Source organism: Bacillus rossius, chromosome 8 (genome assembly GCF_032445375.1).
Source record: "Bacillus rossius redtenbacheri isolate Brsri chromosome 8, Brsri_v3, whole genome shotgun sequence".
Taxonomy (NCBI): Eukaryota; Metazoa; Arthropoda; class Insecta; order Phasmatodea; family Bacillidae; genus Bacillus; species Bacillus rossius.
Window position 1 is genome coordinate 50837034 of NC_086336.1, and position 26766 is coordinate 50863799.

At 42.3% G+C, this 26766-nt stretch overlaps 2 protein-coding genes across 4 annotated transcripts in view; one reads left to right on the plus strand and one right to left on the minus strand.

Moving 5' to 3' along the window:
* The window catches only part of LOC134534907 (protein zyg-11 homolog B-like), a 41135-nt gene extending 39950 nt beyond the window's left edge, over positions 1 to 1185 (minus strand). Inside the window, exon 1 of the mRNA XM_063373592.1 lies at positions 504 to 1185. Coding sequence (XP_063229662.1) covers positions 504 to 787 — 284 coding nt within the window. The 5' untranslated portion in view covers positions 788 to 1185. The remainder of the gene's footprint in view (positions 1 to 503) is intronic.
* A 15484-nt stretch (positions 1186 to 16669) lies between these two features.
* LOC134534916 (uncharacterized) lies at positions 16670 to 25134 on the plus strand. Of its 3 annotated transcripts, none has more exons than XM_063373612.1 (2): positions 16670 to 16750; positions 21226 to 25134. In XM_063373612.1, exon 2 carries the CDS (start codon positions 21244 to 21246, stop codon positions 24178 to 24180), a length of 2937 nt encoding a protein of 978 aa, XP_063229682.1. In that variant the 5' UTR covers positions 16670 to 16750; positions 21226 to 21243; the 3' UTR covers positions 24181 to 25134. The 3 variants fall into 3 exon arrangements, with proteins under 3 accessions (XP_063229682.1, XP_063229680.1, XP_063229681.1); XM_063373610.1 differs by lacking the exon at positions 16670 to 16750 and adding an exon at positions 16905 to 17067; XM_063373611.1 differs by lacking the exon at positions 16670 to 16750 and adding an exon at positions 17099 to 17234.
* Positions 25135 to 26766: the final 1632 nt, after the last annotated feature.

Below are 26766 nucleotides of genomic sequence, written 5' to 3' on the forward strand. Positions count from 1 at the left end.
AAAAAAATATAACTGCAAAATATTATTGTGATGCACTTCAACATATTTCAGCTGTTCAGAACTGGTGTTCTAATAATTATGGAAAAAAAAAAATTGTGTAAGCTTTAGTTGAAAAACGTATTTATTGTTTTGTGTCATTGTCATAATGTAATTTTTATTTATCAGTGTACATCTTGTGTAAAAGTGATTTTTTCTTGTTTTATGTATTTAAATGTTGTTTTTACATGTAGGTGTCGTCCTATAATTGGCTAACTGCTGTTGTCTAGTATATAAAAAGTTGCTAAATAAATAATAATTATTATCATTATCAAGTAAAATAAATTTACACATAAAATGAATTTACAGAAATCATATGATGCTTGTGGTAAACACTAAAAATACCTTGCCATATTTGAGAATTTTCGTAGCATATTTTAGCGCAAACATACCCTTTTATCTACTTAAAGACAACAGCTTATCAAGCCAAAGACAGCATAGACACTCATTTACATTAAATAACTTACGTGAGTCTTGCAACATCTGCCGTAAACAGGGTCATCGTTCCATCATCCAACTTCCCATGTCTGCTGAGTGCAGTTAATAACTGCTCCGATATTTCAGAGTGCAAATAAGTATCTGGGTCCCTAAAAGCAAACCTCAAAACCTTTTCCACCACTGAATGGGCCTGCGGTTCTTGCTCTGAGCTTGTCTCTTCTGGAGACTGTGGCACAACTTCACACACTGCTTCAACATTTTTGCAAATATAGTTTATGCAAGTGTCTTGAAGAGTTCCCGGCGAATCGTACATGTTTTTTATGTAACTATATCACCAATATTAGCCTGAAAACCTTTTTTGCACTGATTATAAGTATATTTCAGAAAGCTTACAGACGTTTAAGCGAAGGAACACTAATACCGTTGTAAATAAAGACTGTAAATGGTATCTCAAAAAGCACCTTCAAAAACATAACTGAGAAAATTACTAAATACTGCCTTCTTAAAATTAATATATAATTACCATACATAAAATTGCGATTTTTGAGGGTTTAAAGTTTTATTCACAAAAAAAGGAGTAACTTCATAGACGCTACACATAAATACAAAATAGACTAAAGCCTAAATATTTATTAAACAATAATTATATTACATGCTCTTCCTTGCAATATGAAATTTCAATAACCAAAATAATCACAAACAATATCCCATAGAAACATACACGAATATTTTTTACTCGACACATTACTTAGAGTTAGGAACACAGATTTCCAAGCTCTATGTAATTTGGCGAATAAAAAAAAAGGCAAACACATTTCTGTTAATTTTCTTTTTATCACACTTTCATCTGTTTCTTTTATAGCCTTCTCCTCAAGAACTTAACACTTTTCAGCTTCTACTCATGTCTCACCCCTTTAGATAATACAACTTTACACATTGGATTCTAATAATTTGTATTAAGCAGAAATATAGCAGTGACAAAATACCATAAGCTAAGAACTACTTCACGTAAGTGGAACTAAATGCGGGCTCCGAAAGGACTCTGGCCGTATTCATTCAAATGAAACGAAGCTGCGTTTCGCCCAAATGGCGGCCTTGCATGGATGAAATAGAGAACATCTCGTTGACTGAGTCATAATCGTTGACATCTGAGTTGTGACGCACACCCAGAGAAAAAAAGAAAAGATTATTTAAAACATAAGAGTCCCACTCAAGGGAAAACATATTGAAGTAACGCGGCCGGTAAGTTCCAGGCAGATGCAGAAGGATTTGAAACTTACGATATTGCAGTGATGGATTCAGGTAATAAAGGTTGATAGGGTCCGCAAGGTGATACGCGCCTGGTCTGCTTCAAGTGTAATAATCAACTGACGAAGCTGAAATGGATCCCCAGCACCGTACCCATGAAAATGTCCCATGTGCAAAAGAGTGGGCAAAACAATCCATGTGCAGGTCATACTCTCAGCCTAATAGCAATAAGATAGATAGTTATTATTTATTATATAATTATTGGAAAGGTAATATTGTCTAATGATTGTCTACTTTAATTTAAAACAGTATTAGTGAGCAGCATATTAACAGTAACAACACTGGTGGTTTGCCAATTCGCGCAATAAGCTGACTGTCTGACTGGACAACCCAGTGTCCGGGAGGGACCGTAAATCACTGTACACGCAATGGCGAATATCCCACAAAAGTAATCCGCGACTCGCTAACCTCCAGAGAAACACGCACACGAGAAGAATGACAAACTGCAAACCGCGACTGAATGACGAGGTGACACACTCGCCTGAATGACAACACGACTGTTAGAAGTGAAATTCCTTCTCCTCGGCAAAGCCTGAACTACAGCACGACAATGCGCCCATTCCGCTCTCACCGTCTTGGGGCGATGATGCCGCAGACACGTCCGCTGTCTCCCGCGCCCAGCTGCCGACTGCCCCTTCCCCGCCTCGCACGACAGAGCGCACGCATCCCTCCCCTCTCCGCGAGCCCGCGGAACACGCTCATTGGTCACAGGGGGAAGCCACTGCCTTGGCGCCAGGTGAACAAGCAAAAACTTACTATACATAACACTTCAAATAATAAAATAAACTATTTACAGTAAAGAATGTTAAAGAATATTTACAATAATTAGTCAAGTCCGGTTCTTATGTATTTACATTTCCACTGGTGCGCGAATCTCTCTTCCCTCCCTTACCCTAGCCGCACAGCACAATCGTCGCACACGCATCACAGGGCAGGAGAAGGCGTTGGCGTGGCATAACTTGCTGTGAAAGCTGGGTAGACACTTTGGTCGACGTCAGAGTAATAGTAGCCGTAGAAATAAAATATGGATGGATTGCGAGATAGCAGACATTAACCTAGGAAGTGGGAAACCTATCACACACAAAAGAGATAGAAACCAGGGATGGTTACGGTAATGGTTTGTATACAGGAAGGTTTTAAGGTGGAAGTAAAATGTGTTGGTTTACAGGTATAAAGAAGAATTGCTGCACCTGTAGATAATAGGGATAAAGAAGATGTGTAGATATTTGCTGCTTACTAGCTATCAGGAGATAAAGAATCAGAAATAATGTAAATGGTAATGTACAAATTGGACAAATAGCAGAAAGTTGTCGTCGCCTGGCCGACTAGCCCCTGAATGATAGAATTTTGCCGGCTACTCAGTGTTTGGAAGAGAGGGGTTCGGACCGCGTGGCCAAGGGACTTAGTCACCAGGATAGCAATTGATACACTCAAAGACAGTTTCCAGGTTCTTTATATACGGAAAATCAAACCCTTTACAAGGGGCTGCCGCGTTCCCGCCTGTGACCGATCCTGTAGGGCGGAGCCCGGTTCCGCACAATGTTACTGTAGGGGAAAATACGTGATGTCACGTTCGTGAGGAACAAGACCCGAAAATTACAGTGCAAACGATGGCGAAAATCCAGTCCGCAAAAGAACTCCGCGACTCATAAACTACCGGAGAAAACACGCACGCGAGAGAAGTGACTGACTGCACGCCGTGACTGAATGACACGATGACACACCTAAATGACCACACGACTGTGACAGAGGAATCACTTCCTCTCGGCAATGCATGAACTGCAGCGAGACACTGCGTCCATTTTCACCGTCTCGGAGAGCTCTCGTAGACACGTCTGTCGCCTCCTGAGTCCAGCTGCCGACTGACTCCCTCTCCGCCTCGCGCGGCCCAGCGCTCGCGTCCGACCCCTCCTCGCGAGCCCGCGGAACACACTGATTGGTCACAGGCGAAAGCCACGGCCTTGGCGCCCGGTGAACACGTGAGAACTTATTCTACATAACATTTCATACAATATAATAAACTATTTACAATAAAGAAAACACGACCCTTCAAATAATAATATAAACAATTTACAAATCAGAATGTTTCTTATGTATTTTACATTAAACTTCCCCCGCTGCCCTAGCCACACTGCACATCGGCGCACACGCAACACAGGGCAGGAGAAGGCGTTGGCGCGGCATAACGGGCTGTGAGAGCTGGGTCGGCACTTAGGTCGACGTAAAAGTAATTGTTTAAATGTAACAGGTGATATAAGCCTTTCATGGGTAGAGTGAATGTATGGCAGAAGAAGTGTGGATCCATTAGGGCCAAGCAGAGCAAAAAATAAAACAAGCAAATACAAGACTCAAGCAGATAGTGCAAGGAACTTAAAGAATGAGAAATGAATGAGAGGAAATGTCATTGGATTTTTCCCGGTTATGTCAGAAGGCTAGTCACAAGATATGTTGGTGGAAGGTATATGCAACCATAATACCTATACCAATGGTTGAGATCTGCATGGATAAGAAATTAACCGCCAAAGAACATATGGCAGTATGGGAGGGCAAAGCCAACAAATATGAAAAAGTTTTTAGTAGAGATATTTAACAAGTGGTGTAAGATTAAAAGCATTAACATGCTTAAGGAGGCATTACATTAAAGAAGAATGGAAGCACATACCATTGTACTTAAGAAAAAGTTAATGGTTGGAGTAGACCCACCATACTATAGTAGACAAATTCTAAAATTAAAGAGGAAGGGTATATGATGATCTGCGATGGGTAAAAACGAGGATAAGAATATATGCAAGATATAATGAAACAAATAGGAAAACCAATGATGGCGAAAATTATGTTAGCATATGAAAAATATCTTAGAAAATGAAAGATCAGAGACTAAAGGATTGGCAAATGGTATTGAAGTCAATACGAATACAAAGGACACTGTACTAGAGATACCAGTGTAGAGATGACAGGATGAGGAAGATTAAGTGGGGAATAAGGAGAAGGCAGATATATTTACAAAAAAGTACCTGTCGGTGTTGAGAAAGGGCAGTAGTAGGAAGGTATAAGGTAAGTGAGAGATGCTGAGCAGTATGTGGAACAGTTGTGGGTAGAAAAATGAAGAATTGGGAAATTAGTGAAAGTACTAGAAGGGATCGTAAAGAATATAATGATAAAATTGTAACGTAACATCAATAAAGTACTTACAGGTTCTATACAGCATATCATTAGAGATTGTGAAAATCCCACAGGAATGGAAGGAGATGATAAAAAAATAAAAGGTGAAGCAAAAGAGGACTTAGCAAGCTAGATAGTGATAAGCTATACATCAGCGGACAAAAAGATAATGGAGCATGTCTATGCTTCAGTCCCCCACCACACCACTGGCCTAAAACTGATAAAAACAATTCACTTACACTATCTGATAGAGGTTAACACTTAGTTCGTGTTGGGGTTAGACATTTGGCACATCACAATATTTTTTATGCTTTATCTGCATCCATTAACTCAACAATAACATAAATAAATAAAACATAATTTTGTTCATGTGTCTAGTCACGCACGGCCTTTTTTAAGGGTGGGAGGTATTCATATTTATGTCTTGAGATTTCCTTCGGCTAGAAATTCTTATATGCATTCTTATTTAAATACTTGGGTGCCATAGACGTTGTTTGAGATTGTCTCAAGAGATCGCAAACAAGACAGTCTTGATGACGACCATCTTATGATAGTTACACAGTTATTATTTCCGAGAGGGCATTCTCTTGTATCATAGTCCTTGCTTGAGAACACCATCGCATAAGCATGTTTCACAGTCGCAGAGACCTTGCTTAAGAACACGAATAAGACAGTCTTTGCCAAGACCACTGCAGACACGTCTCAAGCAATTGCTTGTTCAGATCGCAGTGTATAAAATGGCTGATTCTCGCCAACTTCGTATTTTAAACTTATATAAATCCTATATGAAGTGCTGAAGCAATTTTATATGTGTTTTAAATGAATGTAGTGTTTGTTTGTGACAAGTGGTTACATTTTCAAGTGCTACACAGACCCATTTATTTACATGGATGTGGAAGACTATGAGTTTAATGGTTAATATCACCATCAGAAAAATTTAAATCTACTTTCGTGACACCCAGAATTCATTAAAAAAAAAAAAAAAAAAAAAAAAAACAGAAGCATTTGGAGTAATAATATATAATCTCCCTCATAAGTTCTTTAGAGCTTCAGTAGCAAAGTCAGCCTCCGTGGCGCAGTGGCTAACACACTGGGCTTAGGTGCGGGGGCTCTGGGTTCGAATCCCGGGTAAGACATGGATGTAATGCTCGGTAGGCTTCTAATAAGATTCAATTACAGGATCACAAGTAGCTTGAACAAGAAAAATTAATCTATTATATATTAGGAAATTAATGTATAATTTTATTGATGAATAAGCGAACAATTTACAGGAAATTAACTATATGCCTGTTAGCCTTACATTAAAGCAAAGCCCTATTCACTTGTTTAATTTTAATGTTATGTAACTGGAGTTTCAAATTCAATCTCATTAAACATTAATCTGCTATTTTTTTAATAGTAAGACAACTTAGTAATTTGTTTGCAAGTAACGCACAGAAAGTATAGGGCCGTTCCCGTGGTTCGGAGTCGCTGCCCAGCTGCTCTGGTAGAGAGGGTACATGCCACGTGGCAAGGGAACTACCCTAACTCAGGTGAAATAAAAGAGTTTATGATGTTAAGTTGTGTTTACTGCACACATCACACACTGTACATGGGCTTTCATGGCTCCCATCTGTGACAGTCCATCAGGGCGAGGCCCGGCTCCACACACTTTGAGCGCGACACGACACTACCAGACTGGCGGTGACACGACAATGACGCGACTGACAGTGGTGTGAATGACGGTGATGTGACTGGCAGTGATGCGAATGACGATGACACGAAAGACTGTGACGTAACTGCCGACGCGAACGACAGTGACGTGACTGACGGTGACGTGACTGACAGTGACGCGAATGACGAAGACACGAAAGACTGTGACGTAACTGCCGACGCGAACGATGGTGACGTGACTGACAACGTGAATGATGGTGACGTGACAACGGTGACACGACTGACAGTGTCCGTTCTACTCTCACCCACAACTTCGCGACTGCACTCTCATCCCACTCAGGCGACTGACTTGACCCACGCTCCGTGCCGTCTCAGCGGCCTCCCCCCTTGCCTCGCGCACATGAATCCGCCCTCTTCCCTTCGTGTGCGAGTGCGTGGAACCCACATGGTCACAGGCGGGGAGACGCAACTCAGTCGCCCGGGAAACACATCTACAGGTACACAACACAAATAGATATTTACACACTCACATAATTACATAAATAAAACTCTTATGAAAGGCACATTACTGTTATGGTGGTGTCTCTGCAAGGTGTTTCCCTCTCGGCCAAGGCCATTTGTTACACTTTTGCGCATGGGCGCCGGCGCACACGCAAGCCTGAAGCAGCAATGGGCAATAATGGCCTCAGCGAGTCGGAGGAGCACTTGGGACGACGTCACTTTATAATATTATGTTGAACTTTTGTTGATGATAAATTTTGATACAAACAATTATTATCGCAAGAGGTGCGAAAGTACTCAAAAACTATTGAAAAAATTTGTCTGAAAAATTTGACGTTGTCCCGACCTTGGCCTCTAAGCCTATGCTCCGTACCGCTAGTACCAGATCCAGTTTCCGGAGAATACCCCTAGCCCAGCGGGAATGAGTAGGGGCATGCAGATTTCGCGAAAAGATTTCGAGACAAGCTGAAAGTTAAAACACTGTAGCATCATCTGTGTTTAGTGATTAGGTGAGTTTCTCCCAGGTAGCAATAACACCAATCACAGTAATTCAGTGCAAAAGCAAACACGTCCTGAATGGCTCGGTCAAATAAGGAAACGACTTCTCTCGCATACGGTCGCCAATCACAAGGAATAAACCACGGGTTTGGGTATTCCTTGTTGTAGTCTATTAAGCGTTCAGATCATTTTGCGAAAAATACCTGCCCCTAGGAATGAGTCAGGTGAGAGCCTCGGGCGTGACCCCACTAGACTCAAATAAACTTCAAGCACGAAACCCTGGGGGCTCATACACATAAAACAATTAAGGAACAAGACATTAGGGCACAATTATTAATTCACAGGCATTAATCAAGTGCGTCGTAGCTACTCCGTGCGAGCACCACACGCACGTAGTAGACAACGAACCGCATTACCAGTCACAGTGGCCACTGGCCTTAATTAAAGTGCCGGTGACAATGATCGAGTCAGATTAGGAGAAATCCAACTAGAACAGTTCACAGTGAGACAATGCGATAATAAATTTACAGTCGTCAACTTGATGCCACAATTCAAATAATTAAATAATATAAAACAGTTGTTAATCCTTAAGCACCCAATTACCAGGTGCTACCCTGTAATAAAGCACCTGGAACATGTTTTTAGCTTAAAATAGAGCAAATTAAGTTGATATAAGTTTTTGGCGCCGACTCATAAAGGAGGTGAAAGTTTCCCTCTCTTGCGAGGCAGCTATGTTTGGCATCGGCAGTCTCCAACCACTACGTGCCAGGTCAAGACGTGTGTCCGTGAGCAGCCTTCAATTTGGTTTCACTGATCGTTCACTCTGAACTTGATTTAAAACCAAACCTTTTTAATTCTTTGCTGCTCACGTAGACTGGGCGTGTATTTCGCGGATCGCGTATTTTACAGCACTGGCCGACTCCAGCTAACTCGTTTTCGTTAAGATCGCCATGCATACGCCTGCCAGCTACAACCAACCTCATGTAAGTGTAGAATATAATTTAGGATCATGCTCATTGAGCCCTCCTAAGACAGTTAACTTTCGGCGCTGGCATTCTCCAGCGAACTAGTAATCTTGTCCCCGCGAGACTGCCGCGGCAAATTCACAGTGTTATGCTAGTGTCGTGTTTTGTTTTGTAATCAGCGTGTGTTACTGTAATTGTACAACGGCTCAGATGCCGCATAGCGCATTATCATAGCTTTTGTAGCAGTTCTGCCACCGTGTAGTGTATGTGTAGCTAGTACAGCGTACCCATGCGTACCACTGGAGAAGTGCGTGGATTAAAAGCCAATATAATATAAATTGTGTCATCTACGATTATTCTGCAGCAATCCGTCCTCCACACGACTGAGCGGCCTCACAGCCAAGTAGGGAGTTTCTGGGTAGATATCCAGCCGCGTACCTGGCGGAGCACGCGGGGGCAGAGTACCTGCGACCCATCACCAACAGCCTAGGGTGCCACTAGCCAGGCGCCCCTTCCCCCCGGACAATTGCAGCACTGCGATGCCCGTAGTGCCATCAGGACGGACTCAGGACGGACACTGGGTAGCAGAACCGAGTTAATATCTCGTGCGTCAGGACGTCGATGATGGTGGCCGCCCGTGCGTTGCTGAAGAGATAGGCTTCAGTCCAGTGGGTGAATATTTCGGTACTACCACCAGGAAGCGCTTACCATGTGGCGAGCGGGGGTACGGCCCATCACGTCCAGCGAGAGTGTCTGGAACAGCGCTGACGGCAGGCGAGGCTGCTGCTGTTGGGTGCCGTCGCCTCGGTGGGCCTTGTGGCGCTAGCAGGTCTCACACTCCCAGACGTAGACCCGGACATCCCAGTTCACCCCTGGCCAATAGTAGTACTGGCAGAAAGCTCTCCGGGTTTGGTCCGAGCCCGGATGTCCAGCGATGTCATGGTCGTGGTAAAATCGCATCGCTGCCACGCGCACATCGGACGTGACATACGACTTCCACCTGACTGTCTCCACCGGCGACTTATTCAAGACCTGGTCGTCCTGGAGCTGCCAGGAGGGGTGGAATCCTCAGCGCGCTAGCTCACGGCGTTGGTCGTCATCCGGCAATCGGGGCTGGGCCGCTGGAACACGCCGCTCTAGTTTGGCCTTGATGCTGGGCGGGATTTTGGCCCCCTCCACGTCGATTGTTAGGCGGGTATAGGTAGGGAGCCCGTGGGCAGTTGTGCTACCATGGGTGGGGTGCAGGATTTCGTCCCACGTTTCGTCCAGCACCTTCCGACTGCCATCTGGCTCGCACAAGAGCAGGTCAGGTTGCTGGTTTTCCGCACCGTGAATGTGCTTTACCGTGAAATCAAATGACTGCAGGAGCAGTGCCCAATTGATAAGCTTCCCCTTCCTCCCTGCATGGTGTGGAGCCAGGTAAGGCAGCGGTTGTCGGTTCAGAGTGTGAAATGCCTGCCCTCCAGGTGTGGGCGGTATTTTTTCAAGGCCCACGCTACCGTTAAGTACTCCTGCTCATTGCTGTGGTACCTCTTCTCTGCTGAGCCGAACTTTGCGCTGGCATAGTCCACCACCTGCCGCTTCTCGAGGTCTGCCACCTGGTACCGTATGGCTACAGTGCCAGGGCGTCTGGAGGACGAGTGGGCGCTCGGGCTCAATATGGGCCAGAGTGTGGCACCACATGAATGCGCTTTTGATGGCCTCAAACGGCACCTGAGTGGTCGTGACCCAGTAATAGCGGACTTGGGGTGACAACAGGTCTGTCAGGGGCGCGATGACATGGGAAAAGTTTGGAATGTAATTTCTGAGTCAGTTTAGCAATCCGATGAAGTGTTGCAGCTGCTTACAGGTGCGAGGGACTTCTGCCATCGCGATCTGTTGGAGGTAATCTAGTTGGGGTCGGTTCCCCTCCGTGTTGACCACGTGGCCCAGGAAGTCGACCTCGGTGGCTCCGAGATGGCATTTGGCTGGGTTGGCTGTCAGATGTTTTGTGGCCAACCGCTCCATAACCAAGGCCAGATGGTGGCAGTGGTCCTCCCATTTCTCCGAATACACGATGATGTCGTCTAATTACACTAGGGCGAACTGCCCTATGTAGCCCTCTTAACACTCGGGTCATCATGCACTGGAAGGAGGAAGGGGCGCACTTTAAGGCCAAATGGTTGGCTCGGAACTGGAATCGCCGCCTATCTGGCACCGTGAACGCCGTTTTCTCCCGGTCCCTGCATTGTATGGGCACCTGCCAGTAGCCGGACTTCATGTCTAGGGTGCTGAAGAACTGGGCCCTTCCTAAGCTGGCTATGGCTGCCTCGACTCTAATCAGGGCGGAGGAGGGGGGGGGGTAGGGGGTGAGGCGGGCATTGATGGTCACAGCATTTAACGAACGGAAGTCCATGGAGAACCGGTTTCCCCCCTCTTTCTTGGTGGCCAGCACAATGCACGCATTGTACCATTTGTGTAACGGCTCGATGAACATGCTGTGCAGCATCTCGTCCACCGCTCGCCGATGATCCGCTGCTCGCGGAACCTATAGCCGCAAGGTGGGTCAAACACTTGGTCATTGGTCAGAGTGGGGATGCGGTGTTCGGCGACAGTGGTATGCCTTAAGGGTCCGTCCACACCAAACACCTTGGGTCGGGCGGCGAGGACCTTGTTTACCTCAGCCTGCTGGGCGGGGGAGGGGGCGTCGTGGTACATGTCAGCTAGGGTCAGTACCATGTCCTAGTGGAGGGGCTTCTGTCCTAGGGCGTACACAACATATCTCTCTGCCCATCCCAGGTTGAGGTGGGGAGGTCCCAGCTCCAAGACCGCATCTTGCTGGGCTAGCTAGGGGAGACCCAGCACCACCTCCTCGCAGAAATGCTGTACTACCACTGCAGATACACAATTGTTTGGGTACTCACCACGATCTCGGCATTTCCAAGCATCTGCCGGTGTGCGTAGTGGTGGCCAGGCGTATCCCACCGCCGCCCAGGTGCAATGCGCCAGCGGGCACGAACAAACGGCGCACGAAGATGTCGCTCTCTCTAGTTTCGATGAGCGTTGCGACTGGCTGTCCATTTATCTACACAGGAATGCGGAACAAGTTGTCTAGCAGGCGGCCCAGCTGTCCCAAGGTCGGGAGAGCAAGTCCCTCTCCGAGCGCGGGGCTATGGGTCTTCGCGGGGGAGGGCGCCCTAATCCCAGTCCCCCCGGGAGCCATTTACCGGCTCCGATGGGCTGCTGCATTGCCGCGGAGGTGGTCTCGCATGCGGATCCTGGTGCGGCCGTGTGGTTTGTTGTGCTGTTAGGAATCCCCGATGGCACTCGCTGTGCCAGTGGCGTTCGCCACGAGGGCACCCAAAAGCAAAAGGGGGGACATGTTCCCGTGCTCCGGCGTCCCGCAGCGGTCGCTCCGCTCGCCGAGATGGCGGCGCTTCAATGGCGCGTGGTCCTCTAGTTTGGTATGAGGATGTTTGCAGGCCCGCTCTGTTTCGAGTGCTTTCTGCACGTACTGTGCTACGCAACATTTGTGGCAGCGGTGCAGGAAGGGCTGTAGCTCGTCTCTCACCAAGCCCGTGAAGACGGACAGCACCCAGGACAGGGCATTGCCGGGTGAGATGTGGCGGAACAGTTGAAGTTTCGTGGCTATCAACACCTCGACTGCTTCGTCGTCCTTCTGCCGGGTCCCATAGAAGTGGGCGGAACATTCGACTAGGAGCGATCTTGTGTCAAATCGGTGGTTGAACGTGTTGGCGAATTCGCTCCACGGCATTGCGAACCTGCCCCACATGCTTCACCAGTTCGGGTCAGTCCCTCGCAGCTGTTCGCTAACCCGATCTGTCCATTCGTCTGGTGCATCCAGTACCCAACTAGGTGCGCATCACACAGCCCCAGGAATTCCTTCGGATCCTCATGCTCGTGCCAGGTCCTCCAGGGCGGGCCACACACATTTGTCTTTGGTCCTCTCCGGCGCGTGTGACGCATGGTCGGTGTGCGAGTTCCAGTTGCTGGCATGGGTAGATGGAGGGGTGGTGATCGCCGGTGTGGTGTGGACCAGCAAGGGGGTGTTGTTAACTGGTGGTGTTCTCGCCTGTGCATGCGTCTCCGTGCTGTTGTGCCATGGTTCCATGAGTGCTTCGGTCTTGATCATCGGTGAGTTGCTGTCTGGCGCACATTTGCATGTCTGCAGCGGATTGGCCTTTCCCATCAGCAGGTCTCTGCCCTGTCACCAGTAGCAGACTCTACAGGTGTTTGTCTTGAGCCTGTCTGCCATTGTGTCGTGCGGGGCTTCGGTGTTGATATTTACTCCCACGCACGTGGCTGTGTTGACAACCGCTTTCGGGTGGGGGGTGTGAGGAGGTGGGATGAGTTGGCGCGCAGCCAGATGTGTGTGAATGGGAGGGGAATGGTGGATGTGAGGGGTGGGGGTGGTGCGCCGACAAAGATGCTCGCTGAAGTTCAGGAGGGGGGTGGGGGGAATGGAGGTAATAGTGAAAGTTGGTGGGATCTGGTATAGCGGTGCAGAGCACGGGCATAGAGGCCATGGTCGTGTCGACGTCAGTTTGTTGTCTTTTGGAATTCGCATGCTAAATCAAACCATACTCTATATTTTATTTAATCTGTGTGCACTTAGTTATTTGTTTGTTTACAATAATACCGGATTAAGCAAAGAAGGAATAACATCTGTACAGAGTAAACACACTGATTTTATTTTCGTGTAATGGCGAGCAATGTTATTACCTTGATGTCGTACCTGCTTTGGTATACGGAGACCCATAACAGCTCTCCTGCAATCTTAGACAGACATTTTTTTACTTCCGATAATCCGCTTTCACGTCTGAATTATCAATGTTTGTGAAAAAGTTTACATACAAAAAAAAAGTTAGCAGGATGTATAATTTTCGAAACAAAAGACACTTTAATTTTCATATTTGAATTAGCCTTAGGCATGCTCTGTTTTAATTATAGTTTCTGACATCGAACTTCCTGTTGCCGAAGAACCCTAATGTCCCCCCCTTACAGAAGCAGTTCCAGTCAATGCTGGCAGAATGCATCCCTAGACCTTGCTCTAAGTCAATCATGCAGCTGTGTGGAACGACCCCGTGGCCGATAAATCGCTTTATTGAGTGTCATGTGTTACTCCGCAAAGCCATCTGTATATTCACCCGCCAAATTAGTCCATAACTTTGGGTATATATTTCCCTTAATTATTATTTCTATGAAGTTTTAGCAAACTCACAGCTTAATTTAACTGCATTGTACCTTCATGATTTTCAAATATTCTTTAGCAGTGTGCCAATCATGTGCATTATAGGCACCTTTTTATTTTTATAATAGTTGAGTTTTTTTAATTAAAAAAATTAAATTAAATTTATTGGCCTATGGTTTTTTTCAGCCCAGTGTGCGGCCGGGTCAATTCTTTTTGTAGCATTTTCTTTCCCCTCCACCCCTCCTTTACCTTCCCACCTTCAGCTCTCAAGCTCGCCGAAGCTGTGTTAAGCAGCCATCTTCAATAATTACCGGCTCCAGTCAGGCCCGGTGTCTCAAAACCCTACACGATTACGTGACTAGAAAAGCTGTGGCGAGTACTGGCGCAGCTCCCAACGGATTTCGTGGAAGTATGTCCATCAGCACTCTTCAAGCCGGAGCAGACACGTAGTGGTGTTCATTCGCCGCGAATTTCCATCGCCCAAGCGGAAATTTCCCCTTTTTACTGCGCCTAGAACCCTGCCTGAGGTGACCACGGGCGGTAATAAACCCCTTTCGGTCACTGTTCCCGCTCAAGGCTCCCCCTCTTCTTCACAGGGCCGCCATCTCGGGGAAGCCTTTCAAAAAAAAAACTTCTGGGCACGCCAGTAGTGACAGCTCGCCCCATATAACGAGAACTACACCAACTAACCATGTGTCCTTCCCCCGGACCGCCGCCAGAACGCTGCACTGTCCACCCCTCCTTTTGCGAGGCAACTCGCAGGAGTCGACCATGCACTTGAGGGTTCGAGAGATCGAAGAGTCCCCCTCCAAATGGACCCAAACTGTAGAGCCCCCGCTTTTAATTAGGAACTCCTCTTGATCGAGGAGGATTCTCTGGGCAGCTTTTCAACAGAGCAGACGGGCGGGTTTCTCAGTTGATCTGCACCTCACATGCATTTCACCGAATTCCGTCATCTGCCTGAGGAATGTAGTTACCTACATTAAAGGCACCCTGGCCTTATTACTTTAGTCTTACATTTATCTTCGGTAGTCTGCCCAGAGCAGTTAGAAAAATTTGTAAATTCTTTTGTATTTTATTAATCTCCAAGAACATGGCTTCCGCGAACGACTCCATCTTCGCGCGACAGGCACCAACCCGGTACCGAGACGGCTGAGTTCTCCCCGCTTCTTTAAGTGTTCACCACTGCCCCTTTTTGATTCCACCCCTTCACGAGGGCGAAATCCGCCCCTCCCTTAATCGCCTACTGATTAGTCCAAATTTCTTTGATTACTTTTGTCTGTAGGCGGGTTTAAGAGTACCACCAAGATTCCACCAACCTGACGGCTCCAGGAGTGCAGGCCAAACCTCCATTGTTAACCCCCTTTAGCCGGTCATCAACTGGGATACCACCATTCTGGTCTTAACTTCGTCCCGGGAACTGGGCAGAGCATTTCCCATCTTCTGCCGGCAACATGCCCCAAATAAAATCAACAAGTGCCAGCTGGGAGACAATTTAAATTTATTTTGTTTTTATCTTTATAAGTGTATTTTTTATTGTTTTTAAGGAAGGATTTAACTTTAATGTATAACTGGTATAATTCTGTGTAGGGCCCAGGCCAACTTAACTTTTGTTTTTGTTGTTTAAGAAATAATGTTGTTTATTACAATTAATTCAACCAGCGAACTAAAAGAAAAGAAAAGAATTTGAATGATTTAATTTAATAAATCATAAAGAATCCTAGCAACCCAAATCTTGACTTTTTTTTTTAAGCTCATAACCAAACAATCCTCCAGCTCCTTGTAAGCCATTCAGGGGCTGCATGAAATTTCTTGTACACTCTCCCTCTCGCGCACCTCTGTTATTTTTTTTTTTTTAACCAGTTTGTTTCCAGCAATTTCATGTAATTCAGATTTTCATTTCAAAGTGTTTCCTAATTTTGATAAGGAACTTAAATAACTTTTACCAGACATGAGTGCAGGGCGTTACAGCAGTTGATGGGCTGCGTTATGTCCCATTCTCTAAAGTAGGCCGTGCTCGTGGATGTTTCACTCTTCGCCCGCCCCGGGGACGTTTTCGGGCAAATAAATGAACTTTATTACATTTTTAAAATTAAATCCCACATTATGCTGCTGGAGGCTGTATCTCTGCATGTGGGGCTTTCGCCCCTGTTTTAGAGGAGACATTCGCTACATGCAGTACCATATCATCATCGTGGCGTCGCTTCACTTACTTGAACCGAACTTCACCGTCTGTGAAGTGTGCTGATCACATAGTGGTTGTGCATGTATCTAGTGTCTTTTGTAGGGTTGATTATTCTGTGTCTTGCCTTTATACAGTGTTTATCGTATGACACGTACCGAACTCTTGCGTGGTTTTACATCTGTAGCCACACTTTGCCATCCGCTGATTCCCTTGTCACCAGATATTAAAGCCAGCATAGTAGCCGCAGTCGTAAATGTAATTCTCTCGTTCTGTCAGTATCCAGGACTGTGCTCTGGCACCGCAACATAATAGGCTGGGCGCTGTGGCAACACCATTTATTAGTGGTTCTCATGTAATAAATCCACACCATTTTACAATCTATCATCCTTCCTTTAATTGCTCTTTCCGGCCATGCAACACAGTATGTTCTGATCTCAACTTAAACTTTAAACACCGAGCCTAGTGGGTCATGCTGGGGCAAACGACCACCAAATAGATAATCGTTTAGTAGCAAGAGCTACTCTAGTGCCCTCCCAGAATAAAATCTAAGTTAATTTTTGCCAGCTCCTGTTAGGCTCACACTGGGTCACGAACTCAGAATCCCGGGTGAAGGCATTTCATATTTGAGCTCATCATTTAGTACATTTGTTGACAGTTCAAAAAAGGAAAGTGTTTCACTTATTTTGGTTTAGTGTGTGGCCATATCTAAATGTTACATTGTAACTGGGTGTATTTTTTTTCTCCCTTCAGTTTATTGTATCGCCGTATTAATAAACATCCTAAAAATTGGCTGAAGAGTAGTGTTTCCATTGTGTAAATATTTTTAGTTGCCATATATATATTATTTTAATAAAAGTAACTTTTTTCGAAAATAGAGATTTTAAATAAGATTTATTAACCATCATAAGACGTCATGTTCTTTTTCTGCAATATTATGGGCAGATAAACATGGCGATTTCAAGTTCATAAAGTGATTGATAATACATGCTGTCTCATGCGGGCTTCTGACAATTCCTAACTCAAGTGTGTTATTGAATGTTGTTTTTTTGTTGCCTTGTAAAAATGGTTTTAAAATGTATTTTGACAACTGATTCATTTTTTTTTGTTTCTCTTTTTGATGTAGTTGAAAGGTTTGTTTTTCTATCAATAGGTTATTATACTAAAATTGAATATGTTTGTAAAACTGAAATTTGAATTATATTATTAATAGTATTAGATGTTGAATGGGACCTTTCCCAGGTTTTTCCTTCTGTAATATTGAAAGTAGGTTTCTTGCTACGGAGGAGTTTTCTCGATTGTAAGGATGTAATTTTGTAATTAATTACGAGAGCTTCATATTGATATAAATGACAGTTGAAATATGAAAATGGATAGTGTTACTACATTATATATATATTTTCTTCCTTATAAAATGGGCATTGCGATATTTCATTTTGTTCACTGGTAGCTCATTGTTTTAATGGTTGGTTAGTTTAAATTAGCTTTGGTTTAAATACACATTCTAAATTGTTTGAACTTTGGCTCGGTTTTGTAAAGTTGTAATGGTTGATTGTTGGTTGGTTGGTTTGTTTTCATTTGAAATACATAGGCCTACTGTAAAATGTTCGAAATTTGGTTAGATAATGATGGTGACATTTAAGGGTAATATTCTACTTAAGGGGTGCCAAAAAAAAATATAAGAAACTCACGAATATTGATTTATTCAGATGGTTGGTGTCAAGACTGTTTTCCACCCTAATTGGTTTCCTATTTCAAGTGAATATTAACAATATTGAAAAACATTCACTTGGAATGGAAATCCAATTAGGATTGCAAACAGAATTTGTCCTGCCATAATTTGCTGACATTAAACGTCCCTATCTTTTAAGAAACATTCTCGGCTACTTTGTATTCCTAAGTATCTCTGGAGAACAGCAGGACCATGTTGCAGTTATTATTAGGTAATCAGTAGGGTAGATAAAACAGATCAGGGATATCTCTCATTGAAAACTGCATCGGCTATGGCATTAAAGCACAAAAAAATTTATTTACATTACATGTAATATTAAAAATAATTTTGCACCATTCCTTTAATCTGAATATAGGTACCGTTAAACATTTACATGGACTCGAGATGGCGGCAGCTAAGTTACTTCACAGGCGAGCATAAAAAGTTAATTACATGTAAAGTTCTTGAAAATATCTGAATGCACCTCAACAGGTTAGTTACAGTTGCTACAATGAATTGAATAAATCTTTTTTAGGTTTCCATTTTTTTATTAGTGGCACTTATACCTTTGAATATATATACTGTATAGAAGTCGCCAGCCCAGGTTAAAATTTCTAATACGGTTTTGAGGTAGTTGGTTAATTCACCGCCGCAATCGCCACCATCTCTAGGGCATCGACTTGTGGTGGTCCCTAGCGGACAAGTCTCGAACTCTTCAAACACCCCTTCCCCCTCCCGTAGAACGACGTTGAGCTGCACTGAATGATGGAAGAGGGGTGCGGGGAATGACAGCGGGCGACAGCGCTGCGCTCTAACGTGTAAATAACAACTAAGACGATACAGGGCGTTACGGCAGCGCCCTGCAGCGGTGAAGTTCCCAAGCTGCTCATCATACGCTTCTGAAAAACGTAGAGTAAATCCTATCCACTCGCGACTTCTATACAGTATATATATTCAAAGCTTATACGTTAGACAGTTAAGAAACTGAACTATATTTTGCCGTACAATGAACAAACATTATCTTAATATTTTTTTTGGTAATTATCTTGGAAGTAAAGCAAATAAAAATCTGAATACACATTCTTTATTTCCTAATTTTTGTAATCATTCTGTTAATCAGCAGAGTTATAATTTTACTATTTTGTGTCCTGAGAGAATATTATTGTTCAGTATCATGTTCATGGATTTGATTTCCATCATTTTGGATACTTAAAACAATATGTTAGCATGTTATTCAAAATGATGTTGCGAATTGTAAGATGATGTTTAGATTAATTATTTTATAATTTTTCCATATTTGGTATTATTATTGATTTTTTTAATTTGTTAATAATTGTTTCGGAAGTTGGATATTTGCACTTAGGCTAACTATTACAATAATGGGTAAATATTTACAATCGCGGTAGATGCCAAAAAAAATGCTAAAAATCCGAAAATACTTTTATTCTATGCTCTTTCACTTCCTCTTTTTCAAATCAACCGGCGGAGATAAGAAATTCCAAATACTTTAGGAGATATGGAATTTTTAAATTTTGAACATGTAGAGTAGCAGTATTTGCGAAAAATAATTCTAAAAATCTGAAATTACTTTTATTATATGCTCTATCACTTCCTCTTTACATTAAAAACGGCGGAGATAAGAAATTCCAAATACTTTAGGAGATATCAAATTTTTAGATTTTCATCACAATACCTGTGAATTCAGGCGGCCACCATTGTTTCTTGTTTACGAGACGAGTATGATTTTTTTCCGCGTAGGTGAACCGACCATTGTTGCTTGTTTACGTTTATGATTTTTTATTTTCGCGACGTAGGTAGAACGACTACATCATTTTCTACTAATGGCAAAGGAATGTACCCACCTCTAACGTATGTGAGTTTTTAACGTTTCAAATTTTAATGTTTTATTTGTTGCGCAAGTAATAAGTAAAAAAATTACGTGAGTTCCTACCGTTCATCCTTTGTCCCGGTTTGTTAGGTCAGGTCAGCTACATTATAAATACTTTAAAACTAAACAACCATTAAAATTAATTTATATTATTTTTAATGTCTGCTTAGTTTGAAAGTATTAATAATGTAACTGACCTGACCTAATCGACCATTTTAATTAATTAGGCATTCACGAACGGTAAATCAAGACGCACATAAAGTTCTGCCATTCCCGATTACACCCGAACCATTTACCTTCGGCCAACCTCGGTTTTATTTATTAATATTTATATTTCTCTGTTTATTTTAATGTAGCTATACTAACCTAACTAACCGTCCATAGTGTTTTAAAGTGTTTTAATGTAGCTAACCTAACATAACATAACTATAATAAAAGTATTTTCAGATTTTAATAGATACTCCTAAACAAGCAACAATGTAGTCGTTCACCTACGTCGCGGAAAAAAAAAAATCATACTCGTCTCGTAAACAAGAAACAATGGTGGCCGCCTGAATTCACAGGTATTGTGATGAAAATTTAAAAATTCGATATCTCCTAAAGTATTTGGAATTTCTTACCTCCGCCGGTTGATTTGAAAATAGGAAGTGAAAGAGCACAGAATAAAAGTATTTTCAGATTTTTAGCATTTTTTTTGGCATCTACCGCGACTCTACATATGATGAAATTAAAAAATTCGATATCTCCTAAAGTATTTGGAATTTCTTACCTCCGCCGGTTGTTTTGAAAAGAGGAAGTGAAAGGGCACAGAATAAAAGTATTTTCAGATTTTTAGCATTTTCTTTGGCATCTACCGCGATTGTAAATATTTACCCAATAATGGTTTGTTGTGTTAGGTTAGATACATTAATAAAACATGTTTAATACATAATTGTACATATTCAATGTATAATAAATATTGATGACCTAACATCTGAAATGTATTTAAAATATAGCTAACCTAACATAACCGACCGTTAGGCCTACATGAATTTAAAGTATTTGAAATATATGTACAGCTAACCTAATCCAACCAAAGTGTTAAGATGGTATAGTACTATATGTATCACAATGCTGTTTTATAGAATTATTAGAAAATATGCCAGAAAGGTACAAAAATGCATTTTTGAATTTATTTGCTTTTATTTTTTTGCATGTACCCCTCTTCCTTTTATTTATTTATAATTTGGCACTCTTGTAGAAAATTGCCAAATAGAATATACAAATAACATATAAATTTTTAATTGCATTGTATATGTTTGCTAAATTATGTATAATCAGGGTGACTAGCAACAGGAGAAATACTAAAAAAGTTAGGTTTTTCAGCAACAGGTAAAAGTGAGGTAAAATTCAGGAAATTATGTAGTCTGAGGCAGTAAGTAGTATATAAATGTCTCTGTGAAATATTTGGAACAAATCAAACCCAGCTTCAGACATCATTACCCCTTCCACCTGACTTTCAAGTCTTTATGCTCAAAACCTCTATTTTCTGACAAAGTTTGTTTTTTGTTTGTTTTTAATTATACTAGCCCAAAGAATTGCCTGGCCCTGATTTTTTCTGTACATTTCTGGCCATCTGATGTACCTACCTACTAATTTTGTTATGCCTATTAACTACATTTTGATGACTGTAGCAGATATCTTTTGTTACAGGAAGTAAACTGCTCGAACATGGAGTCTGCAGGAAGCAGGCCAGTCTCCAATGGCCCCGTCACAATCTATAGACTTATTAAGTGGCCTGCACACTTGCTGGGCTCTCGGGTACCAAAGAACTATTCTTCGCTGAAGGAGCTTTCAAAGAGCAATTCACCGATGTTTGAAATTACGCAAACAAGAGACGGTATAGTAGCAACATCCGATTTGCCTGAGACTCCAGAATTTTTGGCTACAAAAATACTTCAGAAATTCTTAGAAAAAAGAGGTGGGAAGAAAAAAAAACATGGTAAAGTGCCTTCTGCTGGTGGTGTCCACGTGTGTTGTTATTGTCAAAAGTCCTTTGACAGTCCATGTCGCTGGAGAAGACACGTTAACGTTCACACGGGAGAAGTCAAGTATCCTTGCCCTGTGTGCGGAAAAGAATATCTCGACAAGTCGACTTTGTTGCGTCACAAGAAAATTCACAGCGGAGAAAAACCTTGGAGTTGCAAGATCTGTGAGAAACCATTTCACACTTTGCCTTCGCTCCGTCGTCACATGACGGTGCACAACCCAGCCTGGCGACCCTTCGAATGCGACATCTGCAACAAACGTTTTCCGGACAGAAGCAGTCTACAGAAACACATTTTTGCGCACACTGGGCTTAGGCCACACTTATGCACCGTGTGCAACAAGTCATTCGTTTATTTAGGGGACTTAAACTGCCACATGAAGATTCACGCGGTTACAAAAGAGTTTCGTTGTGCTCATTGCAAGAAAGAGTTTGCCAAGCTGACCAATTACCAGCGACATGTGAAGATTCACGAAGGCAACAAGACTTTTCAGTGCTCAGTGTGTCATGTAGGGTATAACTTTCAAACTAGCCTCACACGCCACATGATTACACATCGGTTAGAAAAATTAAAGAAAGCGCGGATAATGTGTCGGTTTTGTGATGCTAGGTTTTTAAACAGATCTGCCTTGAAAAGGCACTTGCTTCTGCATTATACAGAAACTGTTAAACAAAAATGTAAAACTGGTGCTGAAAATCTAATAACCGATAATTGTGACTCAAAAAATGATATCAATAAGAGACCGTTGACACGTAGTGAAATTAGTTTTGTGCGCAAGAACCTGAAATATTGCGTTGAGGTTCGGTCAACCAAAGCTCAAAGCAAAGGCCCAAGGACTACAGGGGATAACCAAGCTGAAAATCAGGCAGAATTAAACAGAGATGTTGAAAATATTGCAGTTAACTCTGGAGACATGTCGCCGTTGAGAGTTTTAGATGAAAGTCAGGCAGATAGTAGAAGACCAGCTGGGCAGACGGACACAGTTCTAGAAAGTAGTAGTTCAAGCTCTGTACAAAAGAAGAGGAGAGGAAGACCAAGAAAGATTCACGTTGATGCACTTGCCTCCCGAGTGTGTGGCACTGAACAGCCTGAGTCAGTAGAGCTGAGGAGTGAGGAAAATGTTGGTAAGCGCAGTAGGGGTAGACCATCGAAAAAAAATAACATTCCTGTTAGGAAAAAAGTTGTTACTGGTACCAAGGAAAATGAAATGTTCTCAGAGTTGGTTACAGAAAGCCTTACACGAAAACGAGGTAGGCCACGGAAAAATCTTAATAAATTTTCCGAAGAACCGTCACACAGTCGGGAGTCAGAAAATTGTGAACACATGAATCCACGAAGAAGTCTAAGGAAAGTCATAAATAGCATAAATAAAAATAAAGATATGTATGGAACAGAGTCAAAACAAAAAGATGCATCTTCTGAGTCAAGAAAAACTGGTTCTGAACATTTTGTAGAGCAGAAGCGAAAGAGGGGAAGACCTAGAAAGTCTTTGCAATCATTTTCTGATCAAGAATCGCATCAGCTACAATCTCAAGTTATAAAAGCTAAAGAATCATTAATGGATGAAATTTCTGTGAGTGTTTCAAAGCAGAATAATGGAGCACGTGAATTGGAAAGGAATGAATATACAAGTGAAGAAATGCTTGTTCCAAGTAAGATCTCTGGAACAAGTAAGATCCCTGGAAATTTTGATACTACTTGCTCTAGAACTACAAATGTCAATAGTGAAAATGAACGAAGTGGATTGAGTAAACAAACAAATGAATGTAATGATAAAATGACTTTGGCCAAACAAATGCAATCGCCTAACATTATGATAAATGACTGTATGCATGAAAATGGTAATGTTTGTGACGGCTCTGCAATGGGTGAAAAAACAGGATTATATGATGGTGAAATGGGAGTGCAGTTGAAGAGAGATCATAGAAGGAGGCTCAAAGAACAAATATGCGAGACAGCAAGTCATCAGAAAGAGCAGCTATTGCAAGGGATAACAAAAGATTGTAGTAGAGATATGATAGCAAATAATGATACTATAGATATTTTGCATACAGTGTTAACAGACACAAGAAATTCACAAGAAAATTGTGTCACCGTAACACTAACATGTGACGACACAGAAGCAACAGATCCGAGTGAGGTAAAACAATATTCAAAACAGACAGGCAAAATTCTGAAAGAACTGGTTTTAATAGAGTCGGAGGATTGTAACGATGGATGGTCAACAGAAAACAATGCGTGTGCTGGAGGAATTGAACTCAAAAAAATTTGTGAACGTGCAAAGAGGCTTTTTGTAAATGATACAGAAACCCTACTTGCTCACAATAGTATTGCTGACCTTCGAGGGAGCCAACCAGGGCAGTATGTAGTCATAAATGTGACTGAAAATTGTGGAGGGATTCAGAAGGGTGGCTTGCGCCTCCAGGGAAGTGCCGAGGCCGCATTGAAAGTGCAGGGGCATGGTACTGGAGGAACGGTGATGAGGGACATTCGCTCCGGTGCAGGCGTACCGTCAGGGGCCGACGGGGGCCGCACTGCGGGGCTTGATTTGAAGGGAGATCTACTGGACGACTGGCAGAGTGACAACAGTTGCAGTTCAGAATCTCTGCAAGTGGCATAGAAAAGTATTGGGTAGCAACGAGTTGCAACCAAGCTCGTTCAGAGGTTCGACACATCTTGTAATCTGGGCACCTGTCGAGCCGCTGGCGTTCAGATTTCTTCGAATCGATTCTGGCTTTTGACCTCGGCCGTCATGTCGCATTCCTGCTCTGCTGGAGTTTTTAGTTCGCTCAAAATATTTACTGTTGGTTTTCATTTCAGTAGTGTTTCCTTTTTTTCTAGCGGGTTACACTTCACGCATAGTTATTTAGAACATCTTATTACAACTTATTTTGAATACAGTTGTACTGAATATTTATTCTTCTGAATTCCTGTTCAAAATTGTTTTGAAGTTTGATTAATCCAACAGAATCGCTAATCAAGCATGGCCAATGAAGAGTGATCAGGATATGTGAAGTGAGTGACCTGTCACACATGTTCCCATGTTGAATTTTGCTTGTTTTCAACTGAAATCCAGTGGCAAGAACCTAGTGTAATTGAATGTAAAATGAAAACAATGTTCATTGGAACTTTTAACGGTAATGTTACTTTTATTTTTTTTATTTTTTTAATTAATGTATTAGGGTACTTCTTGGGTCATTAGAGATGGTTAGGGGCGATGAGAATAAATTGGAGAGATGATGGAATGTGTTGTTGGGTAAAATGGAACTACCCTGAGAATACCCATACTACTGCATCGCTCACATTTCCCACTTATAAAAACAAATTATGTGGTCCTGCCAGGAATTGTTTCTGGTTTGCTTTGATGGAGAGTGATCAACTAGTCAAACACAGTGGGCCCATCTTAACACTTTTTTGTTGTCATACAGTTGTGATTTTGAAACCTATTATGATAATTTTATTTACGTACTTGAAGTACCAATACATCATATCTAATAGTTGTAATATTTTGTTTGTCTTAATTAAATTATATAAAGGCTAATTCAAATTAAAACCTATTGAATTGAAGATCAAACTTGTTTATATTTTCAGATTACTTATTGTAATTGTATCATACCCTATAGCCCTTTGTTACAGCATGCTTTGAAACAATAATTAAAAATTTTGCCTGAACAGCTCAAGTAGTAATACGTCAAGCAACAAGTTTTCTATTTTTTCCCCCATCAAATAATTATAAATTATTTTGAGAAAATCAATACCGTGTTTTTATCACACAATTGTAGCACTGTTATTTTAGAGTGTCAAAATTTGGTGATGGGGGGAGGGATTCTTGCATAAAATCACATAATTTTTTGGAGCCGCTGTTAGGATCTTAGCATTTTGTGGCGGTAGTAAATTTGGTTTTGTTGATGCCCATATAGTGCGTGTGCACTTAGTTGAATATCTATATAGATAGCTTGCTGGTTATGTACATGAAACATGTCTGTCTTGTGCAGAGTAATCTACATTTGATAGCCTGTGCACTCTCTTTCGTGGTTAGTTTGTACTACAACAATACTTACGGGAACACTTCGTTAGTTAGTTACGGCTCACGTTTTTCGTGTTTCTATTTTAAATTTAACGAAATAAATTTTTGTTGCATGAATAATTAATTTAAATTATTTGGTGTGCTTTTATCTTTTCAATTAAACATACTTCTTTTAATGTAATGTCGTGAGGGGGGGTTCCGAATCTGCGTACGTTTATACCTTGGGCGCCACTAAGCGGTGGGCACACTGTTACTGCTTGTGGGGTCTTGAGGCGCCCCACACACCTTCGTCTCTGTGCTGGGCAACTCGAGATCGAGAATTAAGTGCTACGAGTCTGTTGAATATTGAGTTTTATTGGCGCCGACACGTACACTGACGACGCGCACAGAAAACAGCACATAGTCCAGCTTTCTTGCTGACCAGGACACCGTGTGGCCCGGCCTCGAAAGTATAAGTCATCCGATTAATCCAAAACGCTCCGGGGAGCTTTAATTAATTAAGTTATACAGTCTGCAGCCGGGGTAGGCCTCGAAGGTTGATTAAAAAAAGTTAAAAAAAATAGTTACGACGGCAGGTGTTAACGGTTCGGTTACAAGCAAAAGTTGAAGTTGATGAGGTGCTGAGGTTCGTCCTACTCCGCACGGCGAACGGAAGAGACTGCCCCGGGCCCTGGGTGTCATGGCCGCAGGAAGTGCTGAACTTACAGTTAGTACATTAATATTATAGACAGTTAAACAAAACTATTAAAACTTTTTAAAAATTACAAGTTAATTAAGATTTAAGGATTACATATTACAGATATTAAAGAATTACATTATTTAAAAAACATGCTTCCACTGCTTCAGTTAGGGTGGGCGCCGAAAGGGATCGAACACACGCACACACACACTTGTTGGCGGGAGGCTTGAAACAGTGTATCTGTGGGAGGAGAGGGGTTGGCAGTGGCGTGAGGCACATTAGGCTTAGGGAGGGCGTAGCCCTGGTTGACATCAGTAACATGTTTCTATAAAAAATTACGCATGTGTTGCACCCCTACTAATACAACCTAATGTTAACCTAACAGATAAAAATTACATGCAACATCCAGTGTGGTAAGAAAAATATGGAAATATTCTAAGGTATTACATTATTATATTTATTTGGTAATGGTGTAATTAATTACATTCCTTAAAAAAAAT

Coding starts and splice junctions, on each gene's coding strand:
- LOC134534916 (XM_063373612.1), top strand. CDS start 21,244: ATGGAGTCTGCAGGAAGCAGGCCAGTCTCCAATGGCCCCGTCACAATC.